General features: G+C 51.4%; 1 protein-coding gene across 2 annotated transcripts; it reads right to left on the bottom strand.

The window, feature by feature from the left end:
* Positions 1-3,481: 3,481 nt before the first annotated feature.
* Gucy2d (guanylate cyclase 2D, retinal) lies at positions 3,482-21,475 on the bottom strand. 2 transcript variants are annotated; one of them, XM_052758142.1, is made up of 20 exons: positions 19,839-21,475; positions 18,814-19,552; positions 18,415-18,719; positions 14,933-15,284; positions 14,534-14,618; positions 14,204-14,306; positions 13,758-13,859; positions 12,332-12,412; positions 10,788-10,994; positions 10,474-10,630; positions 9,924-10,073; positions 8,268-8,416; positions 7,580-7,743; positions 7,304-7,496; positions 6,585-6,759; positions 6,157-6,255; positions 5,950-6,044; positions 5,731-5,816; positions 5,445-5,554; positions 3,482-4,943 (listed from the first exon to the last, which is right to left on the bottom strand). In XM_052758142.1, exons 2-19 carry the CDS (start codon positions 19,541-19,543, stop codon positions 5,461-5,463), a joined length of 3,327 nt encoding a protein of 1,108 aa, XP_052614102.1. In that variant the 5' UTR covers positions 19,544-19,552; positions 19,839-21,475; the 3' UTR covers positions 3,482-4,943; positions 5,445-5,460. The 2 variants fall into 2 exon arrangements, with proteins under 2 accessions (XP_052614102.1, XP_052614103.1); XM_052758143.1 differs by lacking the exons at positions 3,482-4,943; positions 5,445-5,554; positions 5,731-5,816; positions 5,950-6,044; positions 6,157-6,255 and having other exon boundaries at positions 6,742-7,072; positions 18,814-21,475.
* Between the last annotated feature and the right edge of the window lie 2,085 nt (positions 21,476-23,560).

The following is a 23,560-nucleotide window of genomic DNA, read 5'->3' as shown; positions in this document are numbered from 1 at the left end:
ATTTATTTTCCTGTACCTAAGAGCTCATTGCCTCACTTCTGTGAACCTGCTTTGCAGCTACTCATGATTGTACTCCTTAAAAGGGAAACACAAGGGCTGGAGAGATGGCTCAGAGGTTAAGAGCACTGGCTGCTCTTCCAGAGGTCCTGAGTTCAATTCCCAGCAACCACATGGTGGCTCACAACTATCTATAATGAGATCTAGTGCCTTCTTCTGGCCTGCAGACATACATGCAGGCGGAACACTGTATATAATAAATAAAAAGTGACTTATTAAAACAAAAAAAAAAAAACAAAAAAAAAACTTTCTTTTGCCGGGCGGTGGTGGCACACGCCTTTAATCCCAGCACTCGGGAGGCAGAGCCAGGCGGATCTCTGTGAGTTCGAGGCCAGCCTGGACTACCAAGTGAGTTCCAGGAAAGGCGCAAAGCTACACAGAGGAACCCTGTCTCGAAAAACCAAAAAAAAAAAAAAAAAAAAAAAAAAAAAAAAAAGGGAAACACAGTCAGCATTGCTCTCTCTAACCCAACTTACGATGCAGTCACTTGACCAGCTCTCAGATGCACCTGAACAGAATAAAGCTTGCTTCAATTTGGCCCAAAAATTGTGGTAGTGGTTTTATTCTCATCCAGTGGGATTAGCAGGACCACATCCCATGCAATATAAGGAAGTATACCTTTATTTCAGTTTTTCACCATCCCAGGACCCAAACACCAGGATACACCACCTGGTATGCTGGGTGCAAAGTCCAGAAGATCCCTATAAACACGGTTGACCCTACAGTGTTGTGCTACAAGCCCTTGCCAAGGTGCAGCTCACCCCACTTCCCCAAAGGGAAGTCCCTGGGGCTCACCCCAGATAAGCAGGCAGAGCAGGACCCAGACTAAAACAGCAGCACACAGGAAAGGCGCCAGCTAGCCCTGGGGCATGCCTCAGAATCCAAGCAGCAGCTGGGGGATGTCCATGCTTTGGCTATGGCGGGTCCCAGCTACAGAGCCATCCCAAAGGCAAGAACAGCCCCAAGTGTGGGCTTCTGGGGCAGGCCAACTGGCCGAGGTAGTATAAGGACATCTGAAAATGTGGAGTGCCCAGTGGCCGCGTCAGGTGCTTTAATGGGCTGGGAGTTGCCTGGGTCTAGGGACAACAGAGTGAGAGGCAGGGGATATTTGAGTCAGAGCTCTAAGATTGGCAGTTAGTAATCCGAGCCCGGTGGAAGGGTCCTCAGAAGTGAATGATACACAGAGAAAGGCAGGAGGAACAGGGCAAAGAGGGCTTTAGGATAGAGAAGAGAAGGACAGGGACAGAGAAGCGGGCAGGGGAACATGGAGGAGTGTGAAAGACAGAAAGGTCTGTGAGGAACCTTTTAACCTGTCTTCCCTTTCTCCCACTGCCTCTGTGAATTCTGGAGCAAGGGCCCACCCTCTAACCTCATCACATCTAGTCATCTGAGGCCATTACTGGCTGGCCTGGAAATGATGCTGAGCCAAAGCAGTCAGAGACCTGCCGAGCCTTGCTCACTCCTCCTCTAGCCTCAAGCTAAGTATGGACCTCAGTTCATCCCTCCCTTCTTCTGGGGTGCCCTGCCCCAGCCTGCCCAGGCTAGTCCTCCGTCCAGCACCTAAGCCAGGGTGACTCTTCCTTGGGACTTCCTGAATTACACACTAGTAGCTACTCCAGACCCCAGGCAGGAAAGGGAGGAATTGTGGGAGAGAACAGGAGGGAAGGAAGGACAGGGTTTTTGAGAGCAAATCCCCAGTCAGGTCCAAGGCCAGCAATTTGGAATCTGCCCTCCAACCCTGGGACCCAAGTACAGAGAAAGCTTTTATGAAAGACATTTAACAATGTAAATACATTTTTAAATTGTTGTGCAAGGGTGCACTTAAATCATTTTTGCTTTGTTTTCAGCTTTAACTCATCATTTATGAGCATAGTTAAAATTTTAAAATTGTACTAAATAGTCTACAGCAGCATCACTTAGCTAGCCAGAACTGAAAGTGTTGCACTTATTAAAAAAAAAATTGTTTTTGCCCTTAGGAAAGGGGAGGAAGCCATTAATCAATACTAAACAGAGGAGGAGGAGGAGGAGGAGGAGGAGGAGGAGGAGGAGGAGGAGGAAAGAGGAGGAGGGAGGAGGAGGACAAGGGAGGAGGAGGACAAGAGAGGAGGAGGAGGAAGAGGAGGAGGAGGAGGAGGAAGGGGAGGAGGAGGAGGAGGAGGGAAAAGCAGGCTCTAGAAGTATCTGTGATCTTAACATCCTAGGCTTAATGTCTACAGATGCCAGGCAGCGGCGTTCTCAAAAGAAACCTTGGTGTTTGCGGCAGTGGGGAGTAGTGAGGACCAGGAGAGCTGGAGGGGTGGCGCCCTGGATTAAAGTGACTGTGGCCAAGGGGTGATGCAAGCCCCATGTGGAGCTTTCAATTTCAGGAAAAGTGGGGAGTCTAGTATAGTCAGCCCTTTGTGTTTTCCAATGCCGCACCCACAGAAAATTCCCGAAAAGAAGCCTGGCTGCCTGTGACCAGGAAACTCTGGGAAGGAGTCTGTGTCTGCAGAGACTGACGGACCCATTGGAATTTCACTACTGTGGAGAGAATGGGGTTTTGTAGGTTCAGAGGCGAATTACTTTATCTTGGGCTAGTTCTAGCCTTCTGGAACATCCATTTCTTTTGCCCCACTCTGTATCCTAGCTAATACCTTGTGATAATAAATAAAAAACCTCTTAGAAGCTGTTAATTTAGCAGAATGCTCGTTTCCACCAATCCAAGAGCCAAGAATGTCATACAGTAGCATCTTGGGCCTGTAGACTAGCTCTCTCATCTCCTCGTACCCAGCGCTCTGGTACATCCACCAACGTATTTTAAAGTTGCCTTGATTCATGAATTTCTTCTTTCTGTAAAGCTATACAAACCCTATGAAACTGCTTCCGTGTTGGAGCATGGAGTTTGGGGTAACCAAAATCTGTGTTCCCAGGCCACGGTCCCTCAAAACGGCCCAGCACAGACTCTCTTACTTCCTTTGTGACGAGAGCTGTGGTTTTTCTGCGGACACAGCCAACCACGGATGTGTGCTGTGCAGTTAGGCCTAGGAAGGTGTATCCGCACTGAGCACATACTGCTTTCCTGTCATTATTCTCTACCGTATCTATTACAAATAACCTAGAATTTACTTAAAGCACACAGGATAAAATGCATAGGTACTATCTAAAAAGTTATATAAGGGACTTGAGAGCCAAGGATTTTGGTATCCACCAGAGTCCTTGAATTGGTACATTACAGATACTTAGCAGTAACTACATGTTTTGTTTTGTTTTTTTAATTTTTTAAAGAAAGTTAAGCCGGGCGGTGGTGGCACACGCCTTTAATCCCAGCACTCGGGAGGCAGAGGCAGGCGGATCTCTGTGAGTTCGAGGCCAGCCTGGTCTACAGAGCGAGATCCAGGAAAGGCGTAAAGCTACACAGAGAAACCCTGTCTCGAAAAACCAAAAAAAAGAAAGTTAAAATATTTTTAGATTGTTTAAAAATTATTTTACGTGTGTGGGTGTTTTGTTTGCATGTGTGTCTGTAAACCACATACATTCCCAGGGCCTGCAGAGGCCAAAAGAGGGTGTCAGATCCCCTAGAACTGGAGTTATCAACCATTGCTAGCCTCTGTGTGGGTCTTGGGAATCAAACCTTGATCCTCTGGAAAACCAACAAGTGTTCTTAACCACTGAGCTAACTCTCCAGCCCTAGATTATGCATTACATATATAACTATACACAGTTGTTTTTGTTTAGACAGGTTCTTACTGGCAGTCCTGGCTAGCTGGGAACTCATTGTGTATAGCAGACTAGCTTCAAACTCTCAGAGATCCATCTGTCTCTGCCTGTTCAGTGCTAGCATTGATGGTGTGTGTGTGCTACCACACCTGCCCCTGCCCCAGACTTGATACCGTGGGTGTAGGACTGAGGCTCTGTGTGCCTAACAGTCTCCCAGGTGATGCCAGTGCTGCTGGCATACCAGCTGTGCCTCTCTTAGTGAGGACTTATTTCATCTTTCAGACTCTGTCAACATCGTCTCCAGTTCCGTTTGCACATTGCCAGGTCCTGGACACTCACTACCTACTGGGTGTCTGCTGCCAACATCCTCCAGAATCTGTGCCAACGACAGAGACAGCAAGAGTCAAACTTGCCAAAGCCCAGGCATCGGCACCTCAGTGTTCCACAAAGGAAACTTCAGCTGGGGATTGGCCAGGACTAGGTGTGGACGTTGGCTGCAAAGACCTCAGGAGAAATTTGTTTTTTTCAACTACCAATTCACCAACACCCAGATGAGCAGATAATAAACTATCCATCTGCCATTATTCTGGCTAGCAAAGTTTGATGCAGCTGATTTCCCTCCCATGGAGCATCAAAGCAAGCTTTTCTCTGCACTTGGGCAAGTGATTTGGTTCTGCCCATTGGAGCAGGAGCCAGTTTCTTACCAGTGAGCGATGGAGAGTAGAGGGAATAAGATGGAGGTTAACAGAAGACCTGGTCTTTCCAGGCTGCATGATGACCCCTGCCCTGTAGAACATGAGGCCTCCATGCCCCTGGGGTTTCTGACCCCAGATCCCTGCTTCTGGTGTCTCACAGGACCCAGAGAGTGGAGAACCCTCCACTTCTGCAACCCCCAAAGAGCTCAGGGTCCTTGGAGCTGGAGCTGGAGGCCCTATGCCACAGTGTCCTGAGTCCCAAGGCCAGTCACTCTAAAGGCCACTGTAAGGGTCACAGCGTGGTGGAAACCACTTAGCCCCCCCTCATTCTACCACCAAGGGGAGCCTGAACAGCACTTCAGATCTTCCCAAGGTCACATTGCTGGTTTGCAGCAGACTCCTGGCTCAGAGTCCTTGGAGGCAGAAGTGGACAGAAGCCTCAGGCGTCAGTCCCAGGTACAGCAGCAACTTCAGAAAGGGCCTTGCAGGATAATCCTGAGGGAATAAGAGCTGTCTCAGAGAAGAAGAAAAGTGTGCAGAAGGAGGATCATGACCTAGAGATTCTTGTGTGAAGGCCACGGAGAGACCTTTAGCTCTGACAGAACTGCAAATACAACCTCACACAGACCTCTGGCAAATGCTATCCCACAGAAGTCTGTCATTGTGCAGTACAGCCTGAGGGGCCTCTCTCAGAAGCCTGGTTTATGGTCAGGGAAGGGGTGGGTCTGGGAAAAAACTCCTAAACCTGGATTCTGGGATCACTCCAGACCCACCAAATCAGTATGCCCGATGTTGGTGCTCCCTCTAGGGGAGATCCCTTTTCCGGGCTGAGGAATCAGCCCCTGCCCCCTAAACCAGAGAGGAACAGGGACACTTGGCTTGGGTGGGACATCCTGCAGGGAACTCCTACCTAGTCTTGACCTGACCCCTAGGAAGTACACCCCATCCTACCCCCCAGAAGTGAGCGGTCCCTGAGGATGAGGGGAGACACAGTACCTGTTCCCAGGGAGCCTCACTTCCCAGTGAACTGGCCCGGCCTGGCTTTCTCCAACTTCCTGAGCCTCTCTGGGGGGATCTCCTGCAGGCTGATGCCATGGTTGCTGGCCCTGCAGGGGGAGATTGCAGCCTCAGGGAAGAGAAACAGGGGTGAGGGACGGCAGGGCTTGGTGTGGGAGGCAGGAAGAAAGGATGAATGCACAAAGGGCCCACTGGCTGGCGCCACTGAGGCACCTGTCATGCCGCAGGTTCATGGCCGCCGCACCCCCACCCCCACCCCGCTTACCCTGGCTGCAGATCCGGTGGTTTGGGGATGGGCTTGTTGAAACCCTGTCTGCCCACAAGCCAGTACGTGTCCTCAGCACCCTTGCCCTGGGGGACACAAAGGAAGGGAGACTTAGGAAGACCAGGGTGAGGGATGGGGAATCTTTAGGTCTAGGTGAATCTGGGAGACCCTACATCTGTATGGACCCCCACAAAGTGGCAGACTGTGGTCCAGACTTACCTTCAGCTCTGTGCGGCCTCGCCGCTCCATCTGGAAGCCCTGGTCCAGAGCACAAAGAATCTGAACAGTGCTCATGTTCACGTGGATGCGGTAAGCTGAGGCAGCGAGGGAACACGTTGATCTCAGGATTCACCTCTCATCTCCATCCTGGGCCATTTCCCCAGCCTCTCCCCACCTCCCCCAGCTCTCCTTGTCCGTTACACTCACGTAGCCCCGTGGACTCCATTCGTGAGGCTGTGTTGACTGTGTCCCCAAACAGGCAGTACCGAGGCATGGTGAGGCCCACCACGCCAGCCACGCATGGACCTGGGGAAATATGCCAGGTCAGAGGGCAGGCAGGCAGAGATTGGGTCAAAGCTGGCGGTGCCCAGCAGCTAGACTGTGCAGAGGGCCTTGAGAGGCCTTAGCACCCACACTCTCTACCAACTCCCCCAATAAAAACGCTTTTGTGTATTTTCCTCAAGACAAGCCCCCACCCCACGCTACCCCCACCCCACGCTACCCCCAAACCACGCTACCCCCACCCCACTCTACCCCCACCCCACTCTACCCCCCACCCCACGCTACCCCCACGAAGGGTTTGCCTCCTACAGCAGAAATCTGGAGCCCAGAAGCCGGAAGGGCCAAGGGGTTACCTGAGTGCAGGCCAATGCGGATGCGCACTGGTACCTCAGGCATATGGCGCATGCGGAAAGAGCCTACCGCACTGAGGATGTCTAGTGACATGTTGGCAATCTCTGCGGCATGCCGCTGCCCATTCCTTTGTGGCAGCCCGGAGGCCACCATATAGGCATCGCCGATTGTTTCCACCTGAGGGACGGGGTTGTGTTGGTTCAGTTCTGAGCACCTTTCCCCCAATAACTCAAAGCAGTGTCACTTGTCGGGAGGTCTAAAGGGTTAGGACAGACATCCGGGAAGCCACACAGGGAGTTAGGAGTTGCACTTGGGCATGAAGGAAGAAATCTGTGACAGCAGGGCTGAGGAAAACCAGCTGGTGTCCTGAGGCAGGTGGAACTGCTTCATTTAAACGGAAACCCGGGACTCAGGAGGCAGAGGCAGGAGGATTGCTACAAGTCTGAGGCCAGCCTGGTCTACAAGCAAGTTCTAAGCCACCCAGGTATACCTAGAAAACAAAAGAATAGCTGGGCAGTGGTGGCGCACGCCTTTAATCCCAGCACTCGGGAGGCAGAGCCAGGCGGATCTTTGTGAGTTCGAGGCCAGCCTGGGCTACCAAGTGAGTTCCAGGAAAAAGGCGCAAAGCTACACAGAGAAACCCTGTCTCGAAAAAACCAAAAAAAATAAAAATAAAAATAAAAAAAGAAAAGAAAACCGAAGGGCAGGGGCTTATCTCTACCTTGTAGACATCGTGGGCCCCAATGATGGCGTCAAAGAGCGTATAGAGGTCATTGAGTAGGTCTACCACCTCAATGGGCTCACTCATGGCCGAAATGGTGGTGAAGCCCACGATGTCACTGAAGTAGAGCGTCACCTCTTCAAAGTACTCAGGCTCCACAGATGTCCCCATCTTCAGGGCCTCAGCCACAGATCTAGGAATGGCAAGCCGCAGGGTCACCTGGAGGCTACCCCAACCTGGCCACCTCTCCCCACACTCCTCTCCACAGGCACCCACGGAGGCAGCATCTGCGTGAGCAGCCTGTCTGTCTTCTGCTTCTCCTGCTCTAACTCCTCTGTGCGCTCTCGGATCAGGTCCTCCAGGTTACTGGAGTACTGCTCCAGCATCCGAAGCATGGAGTCGATAATGTTCGTCTTCCGGCCCTTGTTGATGCTCTTGAACTAGGAGGGGAGAAAACTAGTTTAAAAAAAAAATACCCAAGACTTGGACTGCATGGCCCTCTCCTGGACCCTCTCTCGGGGTACACATCTGAGCACCATTTACCTTCTACTCACGAAGCACCCCAGATTCCTGGACACTGTTTGTGGATATTATTACGGGGTATGTGGAAAAGGAGGGTTCCCACAGATAGCTGCTCTGAGTTGGAACTGACAAGGCACTGAACTCAGGCCCAGGGTTTTCCTGTCTCAGTAAACCAAGCACATATCTGGTTCTTATTCAATGTTGCTGATTTGGATTAAGTATTTCTCCCACCCAGAGTTCTCTTTCCCATCCCGAAGGCCTCCACAAGTCCTTGCATGCTTACTAATCCTTCCCTACCAAATCTGCAGTCGTTAGGTTAATCCTTAGGAGAGAGCCTAAAAGGTCAAAGATCCTGCTAGCCTGCTTGCCCAGGAACAGGATGCTGACAGGAATCTAGGATCCCAGGGGCCAGCCCAGTCCTTGCCCAGTCCCAGCTCCTGACCAGGTCAAAGGTGTGGTCCATTGAGGGCCGAAGTTCGGGCTGCTCTGCCCAGCACTGCGTCATCAGCTGGATGCACTCCATGGGTGCCTGGTCCATTGACACCAAGGGCCGACACAGAGGGGGAGGGCTCTGTACCCTCTGGATCACCTCTAGAGGCAAGAAGAAACCGTGAGAAGTGGGCAAACCCAAATACAACCCACCTCTCACTCTAGCCCAAGACAGGGGCACTAAAAGAGGGTCCCGTGTGATTCCAAGCTGCTCTCCAGCGTGCGATGTAGCTGAGGATGACCCCGAACTTCTCATTCTTCTACTTCCACTTCCCAAGCCTGGGACCACAGGCTTGTATGACCACACCCAGATTATGGGATGCTGGGAATTGAACTCAGGGCTTTGTGTACATTAGGCAAGTACTCTACCAACTGAGCTTCTTCCCAGCCAGAGAGGATTGTTTGTTTGTGTGTTTGTTTGTTTGTTTGTTTGTTTGTTTGTTTGTTTGAGATAGGGTTTCTCTGTGTAGCCCTGGCTGTCCTAGAACTCGCTCTGTAGACTAGGTTGGCCTCGAACTCACAGAGATCTGCCTGCCTCTGCCTCCCGAGTGCTGGGATTAAAGGCGTGCACCTGGCTAGGATTGTTTGAACTTTCAGGCCTTACGAGATGGCTCAGTCACTAAGTGTCTGACCTGCAAGCCAGAAGACCTGAGCTTGGATTTCCAGCAGCCACATTTAAAATAATTTTAAAAAGCCAGACACAGTGGCAATACCTGTAACCCTAGCACCAGGAAAGCAGACATGGGGCTTGCTGCTACCCGATATAGCTAACTGGTGAGTTCTAGGTTCAGTGAGAGACTGTCTTAAAAAATGAAGGGGAGAACGATTGAGGAAGACACCTGACACTGGCCCGTGGCCTCCATTTGCACACACACACACACACACACACACACACATGCACACACAACTGTCTGCACACATGGACACATACATACACTACACACAAATAAATAAGTAAAGAGACGCTTTAGCTGGCGGGGGAGTGTATGGGGGGGCGTCTCTAAGAGTAACTGGGGGCCCTTGAAATCTGAGTGTCGGTAAGAGGCGACAGAGACAAACTAATGTTACTGAGCATAAGAAACGGGTGAGAATCCTATAGATGATGAACGATTTGGATTTGAATGCAATGGGACCGTCCTCTGACCCCTCTGTTGTCCCTTCTGCCTTCCTAGGATCTCTGAGAATCAGAGAGGAGCCTGTCTGTGTGATGGAAGAGCAGGGTGGGTCCAGGGTCAGGACAGAAGCTGTTAAGATGTGTGCCCTGAAACACCCGCCTCATGCTTGGCTTGGCTTTCCCACTGCCGCTTTAGACCCCCCCAGCTTTAAGAAAGTCACCACAAGCTGGGCGATGGTGGCGCACGCCTTTAATCCCAGCACTCGGGAGGCAGAGGCAGGTGGATCTCTGTGAGTTCGAGGTCAGCCTGGTCTACAGAGTGAGATCCAGGAAAGGTGCAAAGCTACACAGAGAAACTCTGTCTCGAAAAGCCAAAAAAGAAAACCACCAGAAAGTGAAGTCTCACCACGGGGCTTCCCTTTATTAAAGAGCCAGGTCGGGTCTAGGCTGGCTGTTTTAACTGCAGGGTGCCTACCTGGCCTCAAGCCACCTTACCCTCGGGTGTGAGCCCCAGCATAGCATAGGGGGTGCTGCGGCACACGACCTCCTGCATGATGATGCCCAGGCTAAAGACATCCCCAGCTAGTGTTCCCCGTCGCTCCAGGGCTGGGTCCCGAAGCAGCTCTGGGGCTGTCCATAACTGATCTAGGAAGAAGAAAGAGGGACGTAGGCACGAGAGAGGCTGCCGTGGCCCCGAGGATCAGATCCTCATCCTCACTGATGCTATTTAATCCTACAACCCCTCAAATAGCTCAGAGTCCAGACTATTTGAGCCTTTCAGAGAAAAGCCTGCCCTCCCGAAGGCGGTGCCTAGGGAAGACTCCGCCTCCGGAGAGCCAAGCCTTCATGCAAAGCGCCACTTATCCACAGACCCGGAGTTCAGGCACTCCCTGGCAAGCCCCCACGTCTCAGCCACAGACCTTTTTTGTAGCTGCTTATTGTTGGTAGGTCTGGGATGTGAAGAGTGCGAGAAAGGGATGGAGGGAAAAGCACTTCAGACTATAGGGGATGCTCCAGTGCCAGGGGGGCAGCTGGGGACGCCTACCCTCCGCACTGGGAGGTTCCGGTAACACCCTTTGCGCTTCCAGCAGTCGCCCGTGGCCATGATCTGTCACCTTGAGCACGAACCTGCCGTCCACCACGCAGTTCCGAGACTTAAGCCTCCCGTGGGCCACACCGCGATGGTGCAGATACCTCATTCCCTTGGAAGGAGTGGAGGAAGAGGCAACCTCAGTTCCCCTGGTCCCCCACCATTCCGGTCAGCACGTCTCTACCTCCCGCAAACACACACAAGCGCGCGCGCACACACACACACACACACACACACACACACACACACACACACACACACACACACACCTTGATGAGGTCCAACAGGAGAGAAGACTTGAACATCCAGTCCAGCTTTATGTCTCTCTGGGCAAGGAGGTCATGGAGGGAGCCCCGAGCACAGTGCTCTGAGACCACAGCCAAGATGCCCTCCCCAGGGGCGGCAGGGCTGTCAGGTGTCCCCGCCAGGAATAGCCCCAGGTAGAGAACCACATTCTCATGCCGGAGCTCCCGCAGCTGAAAGGCAGAAACCAACGGGCGTTTTTGCTTTTGTTCTTGTTTTTGTTTTGCCCAGGAGGCAATGCACGGAGCACCCATTATTCCCCCCACCCCCACCTCCATTCAGTGAATGTTTAGGGGCAGCCAAACTGGGAATGTAGGGCTGAAAATGGTAGGTAAAATGGGGTGGAGGTGGGAGGACTTTCTTCTCTATGTAGTTCTGTTCAGATTATGAATGGCTAAGCTTAAAGTTATGAATGAAAAGACAGACACGTACTGGGGATTAGGACCCAGTCAGGTTCTGCTCTGCTAGCCATAAAGCTGAGGGACTAAATTAACTACAGAGTTAAGTGGAGTCGTAAAGGGAGAGCAACGCTCCACGCAGCCCTGTCGCCACCTGCTCCTTCTAATAGGGCAGTCTTTGATGGAGGACGAGACAGAGCACATGCTGCTGCTGCCTTCTAGCTTTCCCTGGGGCCACATGCCGGGTTCAGGGGGCTGCTTTTCATTTTAAACACCCGGTGTCAAATGGTGACTTCGTCCATACCCAGGAAGGCAACCCACTTAAGTCACTCACAGCTGGGACCACAAGCTCGCGAGGCTGCCTCCCGGAAAGAGGCCGAACCAAGGCTGCTTGCTTGGTGCTGGGGGGAGAGGGACATGACAGTCGAAAGCACCGGACTCAGTTCTTCCACTGCCTCCTTGTCAACGGCCCATTTTATTCACTGTCAGCACAGCGGGGACCACTCCACACAGGTGTTCTCACAGATGTGGAAACTCATTTCAATTTTTTTCTTTGAAAAAATGTTTATTGAGGTGTGTGTGCACATCTGCATGTGTGTGTGTCTGTGGGCATCTGTGTGTCACGGCACCCCTGTGGAGGTCAGAGGGCAACTTGCAGGAGTCAGCTCTTTCACTTCCACTAAGTGGGTTCTGGGGAACACATCCAGGTGACCAGGCTTGTCAGTCGGCACCTTGGTCCACTGAGCCGTCTCCATGGGGCCTCATTTTTATTTATTTATTTATTTAAAATCATTTCACTTCATACAGTTCTACTGGCCTCCGATATTCCAGACCCTGGGCTGGATGCAGGGAATAAGGTAACATCCTTATTCAGATTTCAGTCCATGATGGAGGCAGATAAGCCAGACCATAGCTGAATGTACAACTTTTGTGATAAACTGACATGTCACTTATCACATAGAAGTTGTGATAACATCAAAAAAAAAAGCTAATATCACAAGAGAGGATGATGGGAAGTCCTCTCCAGAGTGGAAGGAAACCTGAGAATTACCTCTGTAACCTGCTGCAAAAGGAAGCCAAGGATGGGCAGACCAAACCCCATGATGGGTTACCTTGGAGAAGGCTGTCTTGGTTGCTGGCCTGATGGCCATATGATGATCCCCTGGAAATTTCTTCAGCCAAACCCAGTCTCCCTGCAGCAGAAGGTTAAGGAATTCAGTCCATGAAGCCCCAAGATGCTCTAGGGCTCTCACATTTCCACTGGCCCAGTGACCCAGAACACATCTGTCATAAGACCGAGAACATCAGAGGCAAGCAGCTCAATGCATGCCCATATGTTCACAGGTAGCTGGGTCAGAGCCCAGGTGAGGAAGATGTGAAGCCATGTATGGTGGTCCTCCCCAGATATGCCCATCAACACTCACACAAGTGAACTGTTGCATACACAGCCCTCATCACTACCCCTTGTCATGAGAGAGCACTGTACTAAGAGTCATCAGGGATTACTGTGCAGGGAACTGTCATCCCTGTGGGTCCTGGCCTCACTGTCTCCAGCTGCTTGGAAGGGTCAGTTCATGGTATGCCATGGTGTAGACACTTGGTTCAGTGATCTGCTGCTGTTACCTGGGTGAGCAAGGAGCCCTTTGTTCTTAATTGGCCCTGGGCCTTGCAAATCAGATTAGTGGTCCTGCCTGTTGCTAAGAGACGTGAACTAGAAGAGAGTCGTGAAGATTTGGTACTGTCTCCTAATAAGCATTTGGAAGTAAATATGGAGATACTTTTTAAAGGTCATTACAAGCTGGGGTTGCATTTAGTGGGCAGGACCGGAGAGAAGAAAGACTTGGCACAGGCAGAGGGTGGTCCCACGCAAAGAACAGCTTGCTTAACGTAACAGTAATGTGTCTCTGAGAACCGGTCGCCATGGTCTCAGGCAGCACAGTAGGAACTGTGGCATTTTCTCCAAGACCTTGAGCTTGGCCACTACTCTCCCCACTCCTCTCGATGAGTTGAGATCTCCAGCTCATCGTGTCTCTCCCCTCAGTATCTCTCGCCCACCCTGCCACATTCGCGTGTCCTGGACCAGGTGTTAGTGTTCCCTGACGTTTCTTTTCTGATGGAGGGCTTGTGTTTATGAGTCTGACCAGAACTGGTTGAACATGTTGAGGGGGTGGGGGTCAGGGACTTCCAGCAGAGAAGGAATTGGCCTCACTGGCTATACCACCCTGCATGCTGATCACAGCATGCTCTACAGCGCCCCCAGCCTCCAGATTTTGGGTTTTGGGAAGGCCTCACCTGGATCTTGTGGCAGAAAGGATTTCCAGATAGGAGAATCAGGTTAGGATTGCTAAATCTGTGACTTTTCTCTAGATCTTGCTCAGCTTCATCTCTCTGCCTGTAGCCTGCAGGATGGGACTTGTCTGTCTCTCTCCCTTAGGAGTGTTTTTCCTCTGACTTTGGTCTGGTCCTTTTTTTCCCTTTTTCCCAGTACGGGGCTGTGTATGCAGCAGTTGACTTGTATGAGTGTTGAGATTAGCTCACCTCATAAAGGCCAATGTTGCTGCTCTCTGGGGGCTGGCTGGGGACACTGCGAATGTCTGATGTGCTCCTGGTAGCCAGACTTGATCTACTGCCCTGGGCCACCTGAGGACAGAGGTCAAAACAAGAATCAGAACATATTCTGGGGCCAAAGTCCTGGGCTGAGGCTGAGTTCTGTGGGTGGGTAAAAGAAAGGAGAAGGAAAAGGAATCTGCGGGCAAGTGGAAATGGTACCCAGCACACCACACTTTACAGTTTACAAGACAAACATTCATTTTCTAGTGGGACCTTCACACCAGCCCAAGACAGGACTGTCACCCTATTGCATCGATGAGGTCCCTGATTCTCAAGGATGAAGCCGGAGCAGAAGCTAAGTTTCTCACACAGGATCTGGGGACACACTGGCTCAGGGAAGGGACAGGTGGCTCCTGGCTCCCTGCTTTCCTGACCTTCCGAGAGCTGCCCCCTGGTGGGTGAAGGAAGGTAACATCTTCCAGAGTCAGGATGATCTTGTTGGGGCCGGAGACCATTTGCATGTGTAGCAGCCTGTGCCTGGTGTGGGGAGGTGGTCATCCCCACAAATTCCATAAGAGGCCAGCAGGGGATAGAGCAGAGGGGTGATGTTAGCTGGGGAAGTGTACTGGAATATAGCAATTCCCCAAACGTGCTCTGGAATTCTGCCAGCTCCCTGGATCCTTATGTCCCTCCCAAGGCGACTTCCCCATCTTGTGGACACCTCACCTCCTGTCTTTATGGCACAACTTTACTTCCCTACTCACCTCAGGTAATGAGCCAGGAAGGCTCCGGTCAGTCCCACCCCGATCACCAGGAGGAAGCCAATGAAGACCAGGCCTGGCTCCACTCCTAAAGGGACAAAGAGAGGGGCCCTTGGTCTTGGAAGGGAAGGACCCCTTAAGGGAGGGGTGATGTTCAATCAAGTCATGCCGAATCTAAGAAATGGGCTTGGGAGCTGGGTAAAAGCTCACAGATTCCTCAAAGGGGGAATCTGGAGATGCTACAAGGGTCCTCAAGGGTTTTGGAAATCCTTGAGAGGGGTCCTGAGCAAGCCATGGGCTGAAGGAGGACCTGGGAGAATAACAGGAGTTCCCTCTCTCTCACAACGTTGTGAATTGTCCACTCTGACTGTTTCAGTGGGAGCCTGCAGGGGCTCCCCTCACCTCCGTTGCAGATCACATCTGGATCAAACCAGCAGGAAGGATCTGGCCCAGGCGCAGGTCCACCTCGAGGGAAGTGCACAGGGGGCCCAGCGGGGCGTATAGAGCCTCGGATAGGATCCAGCAGATGTGTGGTGAAGAGCCGATCTCCTGACGCATCTGTGTCCAGCAGCACAAAGGAGGGCTCCTCGGTTCTTCCCAGGACCCCGCAAAAGCCAGAGACTTGGGCTTCCTGAACTTGGCGGGCCACAGATGCACCGGACACCCAGCCACCACCCACAGCTTCTCTGGCTCTTGTCACTCCCCCAGCCAACAGGAAGACAGCATCATAGATGGTTCCAAACAGTGGAGAGACCTAGAGGAGAGGAGAGTGAGGACTCAGGGCCTGGACTTAGAGCCCATGAACCGGTGAGAATTCACCGGACTGCCTGTTCCTTCATCGAGCCCCACTACCTCCGAGGGTTCCTATCTCCTGGGTGAAGGCTCCCCACCCTCCCCATTGTCTGTTGGCACTGATCGTACCTCCTTTCAGGAATTAGGTCCTTATCTCATCATGACTGAGACTCTCCATAGCCTAGACTTTTTCATAGTTTTTTGCCTGGCTTATACCTGTAATCTATCTCATCACCTACCATTCATCTAAGGCTCCCCATCCTTTGCTCATGTCTTCTTGTTGTTTATTTATTGCTGAGGTTGACCTTAAACTCATTCTATAGCCTAGGCGGATGTTGGATCTATCTTGATTCCTGCCTTCCTCACTCTTTCCCACTCTCTTTCTGTCTGTCTGTCTGTCTCTCTCTCTCTCTCTTTCTTTTAAATTTTGCCTGCATGTATGTCTGTGTGAAGGTGTCAGATCCTGGAGTTAGAGACAGGTGTGAGTTGCCATGTGGGTGCTGGGAATTGAACCTGGGTCCTCTGGAAGAGCAGTCAGTGCTCTTAACCACTGAGCCATCTCTCCAGCCCCCTACTTTCTTTCTTTGTGTTATAAAGCCCAGACAGGGGCTGGAGAGATGGCTCAGAGGTTAAGAGCACTGCTAGCACTGCTTGCTCTTCCAAAGGTCCTGAGTTCAATTCCCAGCAACCACATGGTGGCTTCCAACCATCTGTAATGAGATCTGGTGCCCTCTTCTGGCCTGCAGGGATATGTGCAGACAGAACACTGTATACATAATAAATAAATAAATCTTTAAAAAAAAAAAAAAATAAAAAAATAAAGCCCAGACAGGCCTGGAAATGACAGCCTTGAACTTCTGACCCTCCAATGTCAGTAGACAGTGGTACGTCCCCAGCCAGATGTTGAATTTTTGATCCTCCTGCTTCTGCCTTTTAAGTAGCTGGATTTCTTGCCCACATTAGCAGGCCTAGCTTGGTGTCAGTGTTTCTTCCATCCCCTCCCCAAAGAGGCACTACCACTGCTACCTCTCCTCACCACTGTTCCCAGTTCCTGTTTCTTGGGATGGCAGACGCCATGGACACTAGTGACACTGTGGTGTGTGGGACAGTCCTCTGCCAGGAGCAAACTTTAGGGGGAGAGACAAGAATGTTAAGGAAGTGTAGTAGTGAAGGCAGGGGAAGTGAGAGGGCTTTGGGGACGAGGGGGAGGGAGGAGGAGGTGGAAGGTTCCGGAAGTAGTGACCACCCCCTCGGTCATGAATCAGAATTATCTAGGGGAGAATGGGGTAGAAGAGAGACAATAGAGAAGGACACGTTTAGGGAACCTAAAGTGGCTTAGTCCGACAGAAGGTCATGGAAGATGTAAGAGAAATAAGACTCAGTCCTGGTAGGCCATGTGAGGAGACCTCCATCTATACAGGGTAATGAAGGTTCCCCAACTCAGGATGCAGGAAACCATCCAGAAACTACCAGGAGGCCTTGAACCATGTCTTGGAATTGTAGAGCATATCTGTTTCTGAAGCTGGATCTCGTTTGTTGATGGAGAGAAGCCCGGGGTCACATGAGAGTTGAGAGATTCTAGACTTGGGCCCAGAAATGCTGTGGCCTGAGTCAGGGTAGTGTCAGTGAGGGAGGAGAGTATGAATGGAGTCTAATGACCTTCAGGAAGAACAGTAAGAGGGCTTCAGGCCTGGTTTGTGGGGGACAAAGAGGAGAGCCCGGTCTCCAGCGTGGTCAGCTGGCCGCACCACTCATGACAGCGAATGAAAGCATCCTTCCTCCTTCCCATTCCCTCTTTCTCCACGGACTGACAGACCCCCCCCCCCCACCTCAGCTCACTCTTTATCGATTATTCCCATTCTTTCTTCTTTTCTACCCCAAATATCTTCTTGGAGAAGGCTAGAGGCATTGGTGGGGAAGAGTTCATCGTGCCTCCCGACCCCACTCCCCACCTTAACCTTCTCTAAGTGGTCTCTTTTGAGTATGGGTATGGCTATTTATTTTGGGAAACTGAACCTGAGGCCTTGCACAGTTCTGGCAAGTATCCTCCAATGTGCTGTGTAGCCATCTCTCGTTTTTGAGACAGGCCCCTAAGTTGACCAGACTTGCCTTGAATTTGCTCTATAGCCCAGGAAGGCCCTGAACTTGCTCTCCTCCTTCTTCAGCCTTCTGAGTATCTGAGACGACAAACCCATGTCACCAGGCCTGGAGTGAGTATGGCCTTCTTGACAACTAATTTTCTCCCCACTGATCTCTACCTCAGTAGTGTCTAGACTCCCTTTGTGACTGAGAAGGAATTAGATGGTCTGAACTGGGATCCTGGGGATCAAGGAATTCTGATTACTACCTAGATGTTGGAAACGGTCTTTGGTTCTGGTTATGGGACACTCCCCCCTCCCCCGACGTAGTTAAGAACACCGGTGTGACCAGAGAACAAAGTCGGGGCCCCAGAGGAAATGTCTCTGAACTAGGTAGGTGTGAAGGTTGCATCTGCATCCCCTCTCTTTCCCAGAACACCAGCTGCTTGTTACATATGTTCTTGAGGTGCTGGGATAAGTCTGCTTTGAAGCAATCTAAAAATGATGTGGCAATTTAGGATTTACTCCTTGGAGCTGGATTTGCGAGGTCTCACTGCCTACTTTCGGGGGTAATCTTAATAATGAGGATTATTATTAATGAGGTAATCGTAGTAATGAGGATGCTGTAAGCAATGCCAGAACTTCTACAGCACCCAGGAAATTCCAGATCAGCTGTGGCTACTACGGTTCACTTCCCATTGGCTCCACCCTCCCTTTCCCACTGGCTTCATCAAACTCATTCCCACTGGCTCCACCCTCCCTTTCCCATTGGCTCCACCCTCCCTTTCCCACTGGCTTCATCAAACTCATTCCCACTGGCTCCACCCTCCCTTCCCCATTGACTCCACCTCCCCTTTCCTATTGGCTTCATTTTCCTCTTTCCCAACTGTCTCCACCAGCCCCTTTCCCATTTCCCTCCCACCTCTTCCTACTGGTTCCATCCTTCCCTCCTCCTCTGCTCTCTGCTCACTTCCCTGGCTCTCCTTCCTCTTCTCTATCCATTAGTCCGTCTACCTGCTGCAGGTCGAGGTCAGCGGGCAGCTCCTGGTGCTCTTGGGCCCTGCGCAGGCTGTCCTGCACGCTGCCTCCCGGAGGACAGTGGCGCGTGAGTGTGAGCACCGCATCGTGAGCTCTGCGAAGCTGGGAGCTGTTGACCAGAGCAGCCAGAGCCTCCCGGCCTGGAGACAGCGCGTAGTGAAGCGTGTCGAAGGGCAGGAAGACCAGAGAGCCATCAGCTAGGCCCAGCTCTTCTGCAGCTTCCAGTAGGTAGCGCTGCTCCTCGCCGCCCAGCAGCACCGAGTGCATCACCATGATCACTACTGCGGACACAAAGGCTGGCTCGCTGCGCTTGCCCGTGTCGCCCGCTGTCCGCAGGACCCGCCCGTCTCCCCGCACTCTACAACCGGAGCCTACCTCTAACTCTAGGCCCGTCCCGGATCCTCCGGAGGGCCTTCCGAGCTCCAGACAGGTCTGAGGGCTGCATGGAGGTCACTAGGGCAACTGGCAAGCCCCGCGCCCTGAGTGCTGTGGACAGAGCACGTCCCGCCTCCACCCACAGGTCCTGGGGCGCGGTGATCAGGGCCACGCGCGCCCAGCGGAATGCTCTAAGGAGGGCGTAGAGGGCATCTGCAGCGGGGGTCACCGCCGGGGCTGTAGTACCCGCCGCCCGCGTGCCTGGGCAGCCCCAGGGCACGAGAGCTACTCCAGCCTCCTGGGCTAGCAGTTCGGCTGGCCGGCAGGCTGCGGGGTTCACCGGACCCACCAGGCCAGAGACTCGAGCCAGCGCGGAGGACACAGCCCCTAGAGAGCCCGGGGTCAGGCAAGGCTCTGGGAGCAGCGCGACCTCGAACCGGGGGCCGCCGTCTAGGGCAAGGTCACGGTTCAGGCGGTTAGCGGCCAGACGCGCAGCCAGATCAGGACGGGCCCGGGCGAAGATGGGGTCGCAAGCCCAGGGGCCCAGGACCCCCACTTTGAACACGGCCGAGAGGGCAGCAGGCGGCGGGAGCAGCAGCAGGAGCAGGAGTCCGCGCAGCCGAGGCCCTGGCCAGCACAGGACCCGCGAAAGGCTGGACCAGGACTGCCACGCAGGGACGCAGAAGCCGGCGTCGGGAAGCCCACCCGCTGGCAGGAGCCACGCGGTCATTGCCCTCTTCTGTGAACACAGAGGGAGCAAGCGGAGTTGAGACCCCCACCACTCCCTTAGGGGTCTCCTCTCAAGTCGGTTTTCAAATCCCTGCCGACCCCAAGGGTGTCTCGGCTTCCACACACTTGGACCCTAGATGGGGACAGCGCACTGCCCCAAGGCCTCTTTGGCCTGACCTGCTTGTCCCCGTTTGTTTATCCCCCGCTCCCTGGGTCAGCAGCCTCAGGTTCGGTGGGGATACTCCCACGCCCTCACACAGGACCCGAGTCCACGGAGTGGGTCATTTACTACTTACCGGGAAGTCTCGGGCTGGGACCTGGCTAAGGGGTCACAGGTCGATGCCCCTTCAGTCTCCCCTGGCAGCCCAGCCCAGGGCGGGGGTGTGGGAACAGCCCTCTGCAGCCCCTAATCTCACCAAGCCGATTAGGATCTTTTAATCAAGCAGAGAGGGGCGGGCTGATGGAGGATGATAGTCCCTCCTGTTCTCTTGGGTAAGATCTGTGCCGCCTCCAGACAGACAGGCAGAGCTGCTTAGCTGAACACACACGGAGGTAAAGTGATAGAATCAGGTCCGTACCGCGTGCAAAATGTCAGGTTTTAGATTTACACGTGGAAATTAAAACTTTATTTATTTTTCAGTTGTCTCTGCAAAAATTGAATCAGGTAAGAATCATCCTTGGAGCTGGGCGGTGGTGGCACACACCTTAAATCCCGGCGCTCTGGAGGTGGAAGCAGGTGAATCTCTTGAGTTCAGGGCCACACTGGTCTACAGAGTGAGTTTCAGGAGTTACACAGAGAAACCCTATCTCGAAAAACCAAAAAGAATAAAAAATAAAAAAAGAATCATCCACGGATACTAAAGCTAGGTGGAAAATTTGAGGACCATCAGGATGTTTTGTTTTCCATGATTATAAACCATCACTCCATTTACTACTTATAGGTTGGGAGACAGCAAACATATAATTGCTTCAATTTTAATTGTAAAAAAATATTTATATCTGGGTGTAATGGCCTTTAATCCCAGCACAAGGAAGCAGAGGTGGATCTTTGTGTGAAGTCAGTCTGCTCTACCTAGAGAGTTCCAGGACAACCAGGGCTACAATAGACCCTGTATCAAAACAATTGTTTTATTTTATATGTATGTGTGTGTGCCTGAGTCTATGTATGTGAACTACATGTGTGCAGGGGCCGATGGAGGTCAGAAGAGGCATCAGAACCCCTAGAACAGGAGTTACACACGATTGTGAGCCACCACGTGGGTGCTGGGGACTGACCAATATGTAAGGTTTTGAACTGCTGAGTGATCTTTCCAGGCTTGTAACTGATGCAGTCCCTCCCCACTCCTTGGTTGGTGGTATCCAGTCTACAGGTACAGGATGTTCATTTGCCCCTTCACTGTGTAGTTCATATTAAAGTGTCCTATTTCATCTCTCGCATAATTACTCTCTCTTCCTGTCACCCTCTCCTCCCAACTCATATGCAATCTTTAGGGAAAAACTTTAAACCAGTAGAATTATTAAAATCCTGTAAGGAGCCTGGCGGTGGCGGTGTCTCACGCCTTTAATCCCAGCACTCGGGAGGCGGAGGCAGGTGAATCTCTGTTAGTTCAAGTCCAGCCTGGTCTACAGAGTGAGTTCCAAGACAGCCAGGGCTGTTGTTACCCAGAGAAACCCTGTCTTGGAAAAAAAAAATGCTACAAGAATGCTCCAGCATCAGTCAAGTGTAGTGGGAGCCTGTAATCTCAGGAGGTGGGGTGAGAGGTTGGTGGGGTGAGAGTTTGGTGACACTGAGGCCAGTTTGGCTACATAGTAAAGTCACGTCTTGGGCCAAATAAAAGAACACACTCGAGATGGTTCATGAAAAATGACTCATTTGGTGATCCTCTGGCTTCCACGTGCATACACACACACACACACACACACACACACACACACACACACACACAGAGAGAGAGAGAGAGAGAGAGAGAGAGAGAGAGAGAGAGAGAACTGGCCACTGGCACAACTGGAATATGAGTGGGCAATTTGGTAAGTTACCACTGTAAATTCATGAAGTTAATAACTGTACTACAGTTATACTAAGGAATGTTCGACCAGGTATGATGGTGCACGCCTTTAATCCCAACACTCGAGAGGAAGAGGTAGGCAGATCTCTGTGAGTTTGAGGCCAGCCTGGTCTACATGAGTCCCTGGCCGGTCAAGCTGCAAAGTGAGACCCTGTCTCAAAAAAACAAAAACAAAAACCCATAAAACTTCCAAGTCATAAGAAATATACATTGAACTATTTAGTGACAAAGCGTTGTGATGTATTTAACTGACCCTCAAAAATTTCACAATGTGCCGGGCGGTGGTGGCGCATGCCTTTAGATCCCAGCACTCGGGAGGCAGAGCCAGGCGGATCTCTGTGAGTTCGAGGCCAGCCTGGGCTACCAAGTGAGTCCCAGGAAAGGCACAAAGCTACACAGAGAAACCCTGTCTCGAAAAACCAAAAAAAAAAAAAATTTTCACAATGTATTATATATGACATATAAGTATGTTGCATATATTAGATATTCCAAATAATAAAGACAATTATAACTGTGGGTGAATCTGGGGGCCAGGGAGATGGCTCAGGGGATAGAGTCCTTGCTATGTAAACGTGAGTTTGGATTTCACCTGTAAAAAAAGATAGACACAGCACAATACATCTATAACCCAGTGCCTGGGGAGCAGAGACAGGGGGATTCTGGGGTTCTCTGGCTGCCAGTCTAGCTGAAACAATGAACTCCAGGCTTAGTGAGAGACTCTGAAATGACAGTTTAGTGGGTTACAATGCTCTCAGCCAAACCTGACCAACTGAATTTAATTCCTGGGATCCACATGACAGGAGAGAATTCACTCCAGCAAGTTATTCTTTGACCTACACACAACTCCCCCCCACACACACACACACTGTGGTATACTTACACTCACAAAATCAATAAAAAATATAATAAAAATAAATATTAATGGGGTTAGAGAACACTTGCTGCCTTCCAGAGGACCTAGGTTTGATTCCCAGCACCTACGTGGCAGCTTACAACGTTCTGTAACTCCAGTTCCTGAAGATCCAATGCCCTTTTCTGGCCTCCGAAGGCTGGTGCATAGATGTACATGCAGGCAAAACATCCATACACATAAAATTAAAATAAGATTAAGCCCAGCAGTGGTAGTGCATGCCTTTAATCCCAGCACTTGGGAGGAGGCAGAGACAGGTGGATCTCTGTGAGTTCGAGGCCAGCCTAGTCTACAGAGTGAGTTCCAGGAGAGCCAGGGCTACGTAGTGAAACTCTATTTCAAAAAACCCAAAAATAAATAAGATTAAAAAATAACAGGGGTGCAGCCCATGTACTAAAACTGGAATGATACAGAAAGGATTAGCCTTTCCACAGGATGATGACACACACACTCCGGAAGTTTTGGCAATTTTGTCCTCCAGAGAAGTTAGAGAGGCTACACCCATCAAGTCTCATCAACATGGCTGCCTAGCGAAGATTTGAATAAGGACACCAGTGGACATTCTAAGATGGATGGGGCAAGTTCAAGGGTCTCATCCCTACATGAAGAACTACGGGCCACAGGGTGGGGTGGGGGTTAAGAGCAGAGGAAACGGTCTCCCAGGGAAGAGCCCTCCAACTGGCTATCTGATACCAAGTGGTCCGCCCTGAGGTCATATACACACAGGCAACAGTATACAGACTGAGGTTATGTTCATACATTTAGGGATGTATATATAAACAATTAAAAAGAGGCCATGAATTGGAGAGAGCAAGGAGGGGGCATGGGAGAGGTTGGAGGGAGGAACAAGAAGGGGGAAATGATGTACTTACGTTATAATTTCAAAACAATGAGGTGGAGAGAGATAGAGAAATACACTGATATCAATCTCTGGGCACGCATAGACCGGTGTGCCCAAGTACACATGAGCACATGTGTGCATACTCCACAAACACACACACACTCTGAAAAACATAGGTGAATCGGGGTAGAGAGCATGAAT

Source organism: Peromyscus californicus, unplaced genomic scaffold (assembly GCF_007827085.1).
Source record: "Peromyscus californicus insignis strain IS unplaced genomic scaffold, ASM782708v3 Scaffold_3__1_contigs__length_106647218, whole genome shotgun sequence".
Classification (NCBI taxonomy): domain Eukaryota; kingdom Metazoa; phylum Chordata; class Mammalia; order Rodentia; family Cricetidae; genus Peromyscus; species Peromyscus californicus.
The sequence above is the reverse complement of the archived record's forward strand: the minus strand, read 5'-3'. Positions and strand labels throughout refer to the sequence as shown.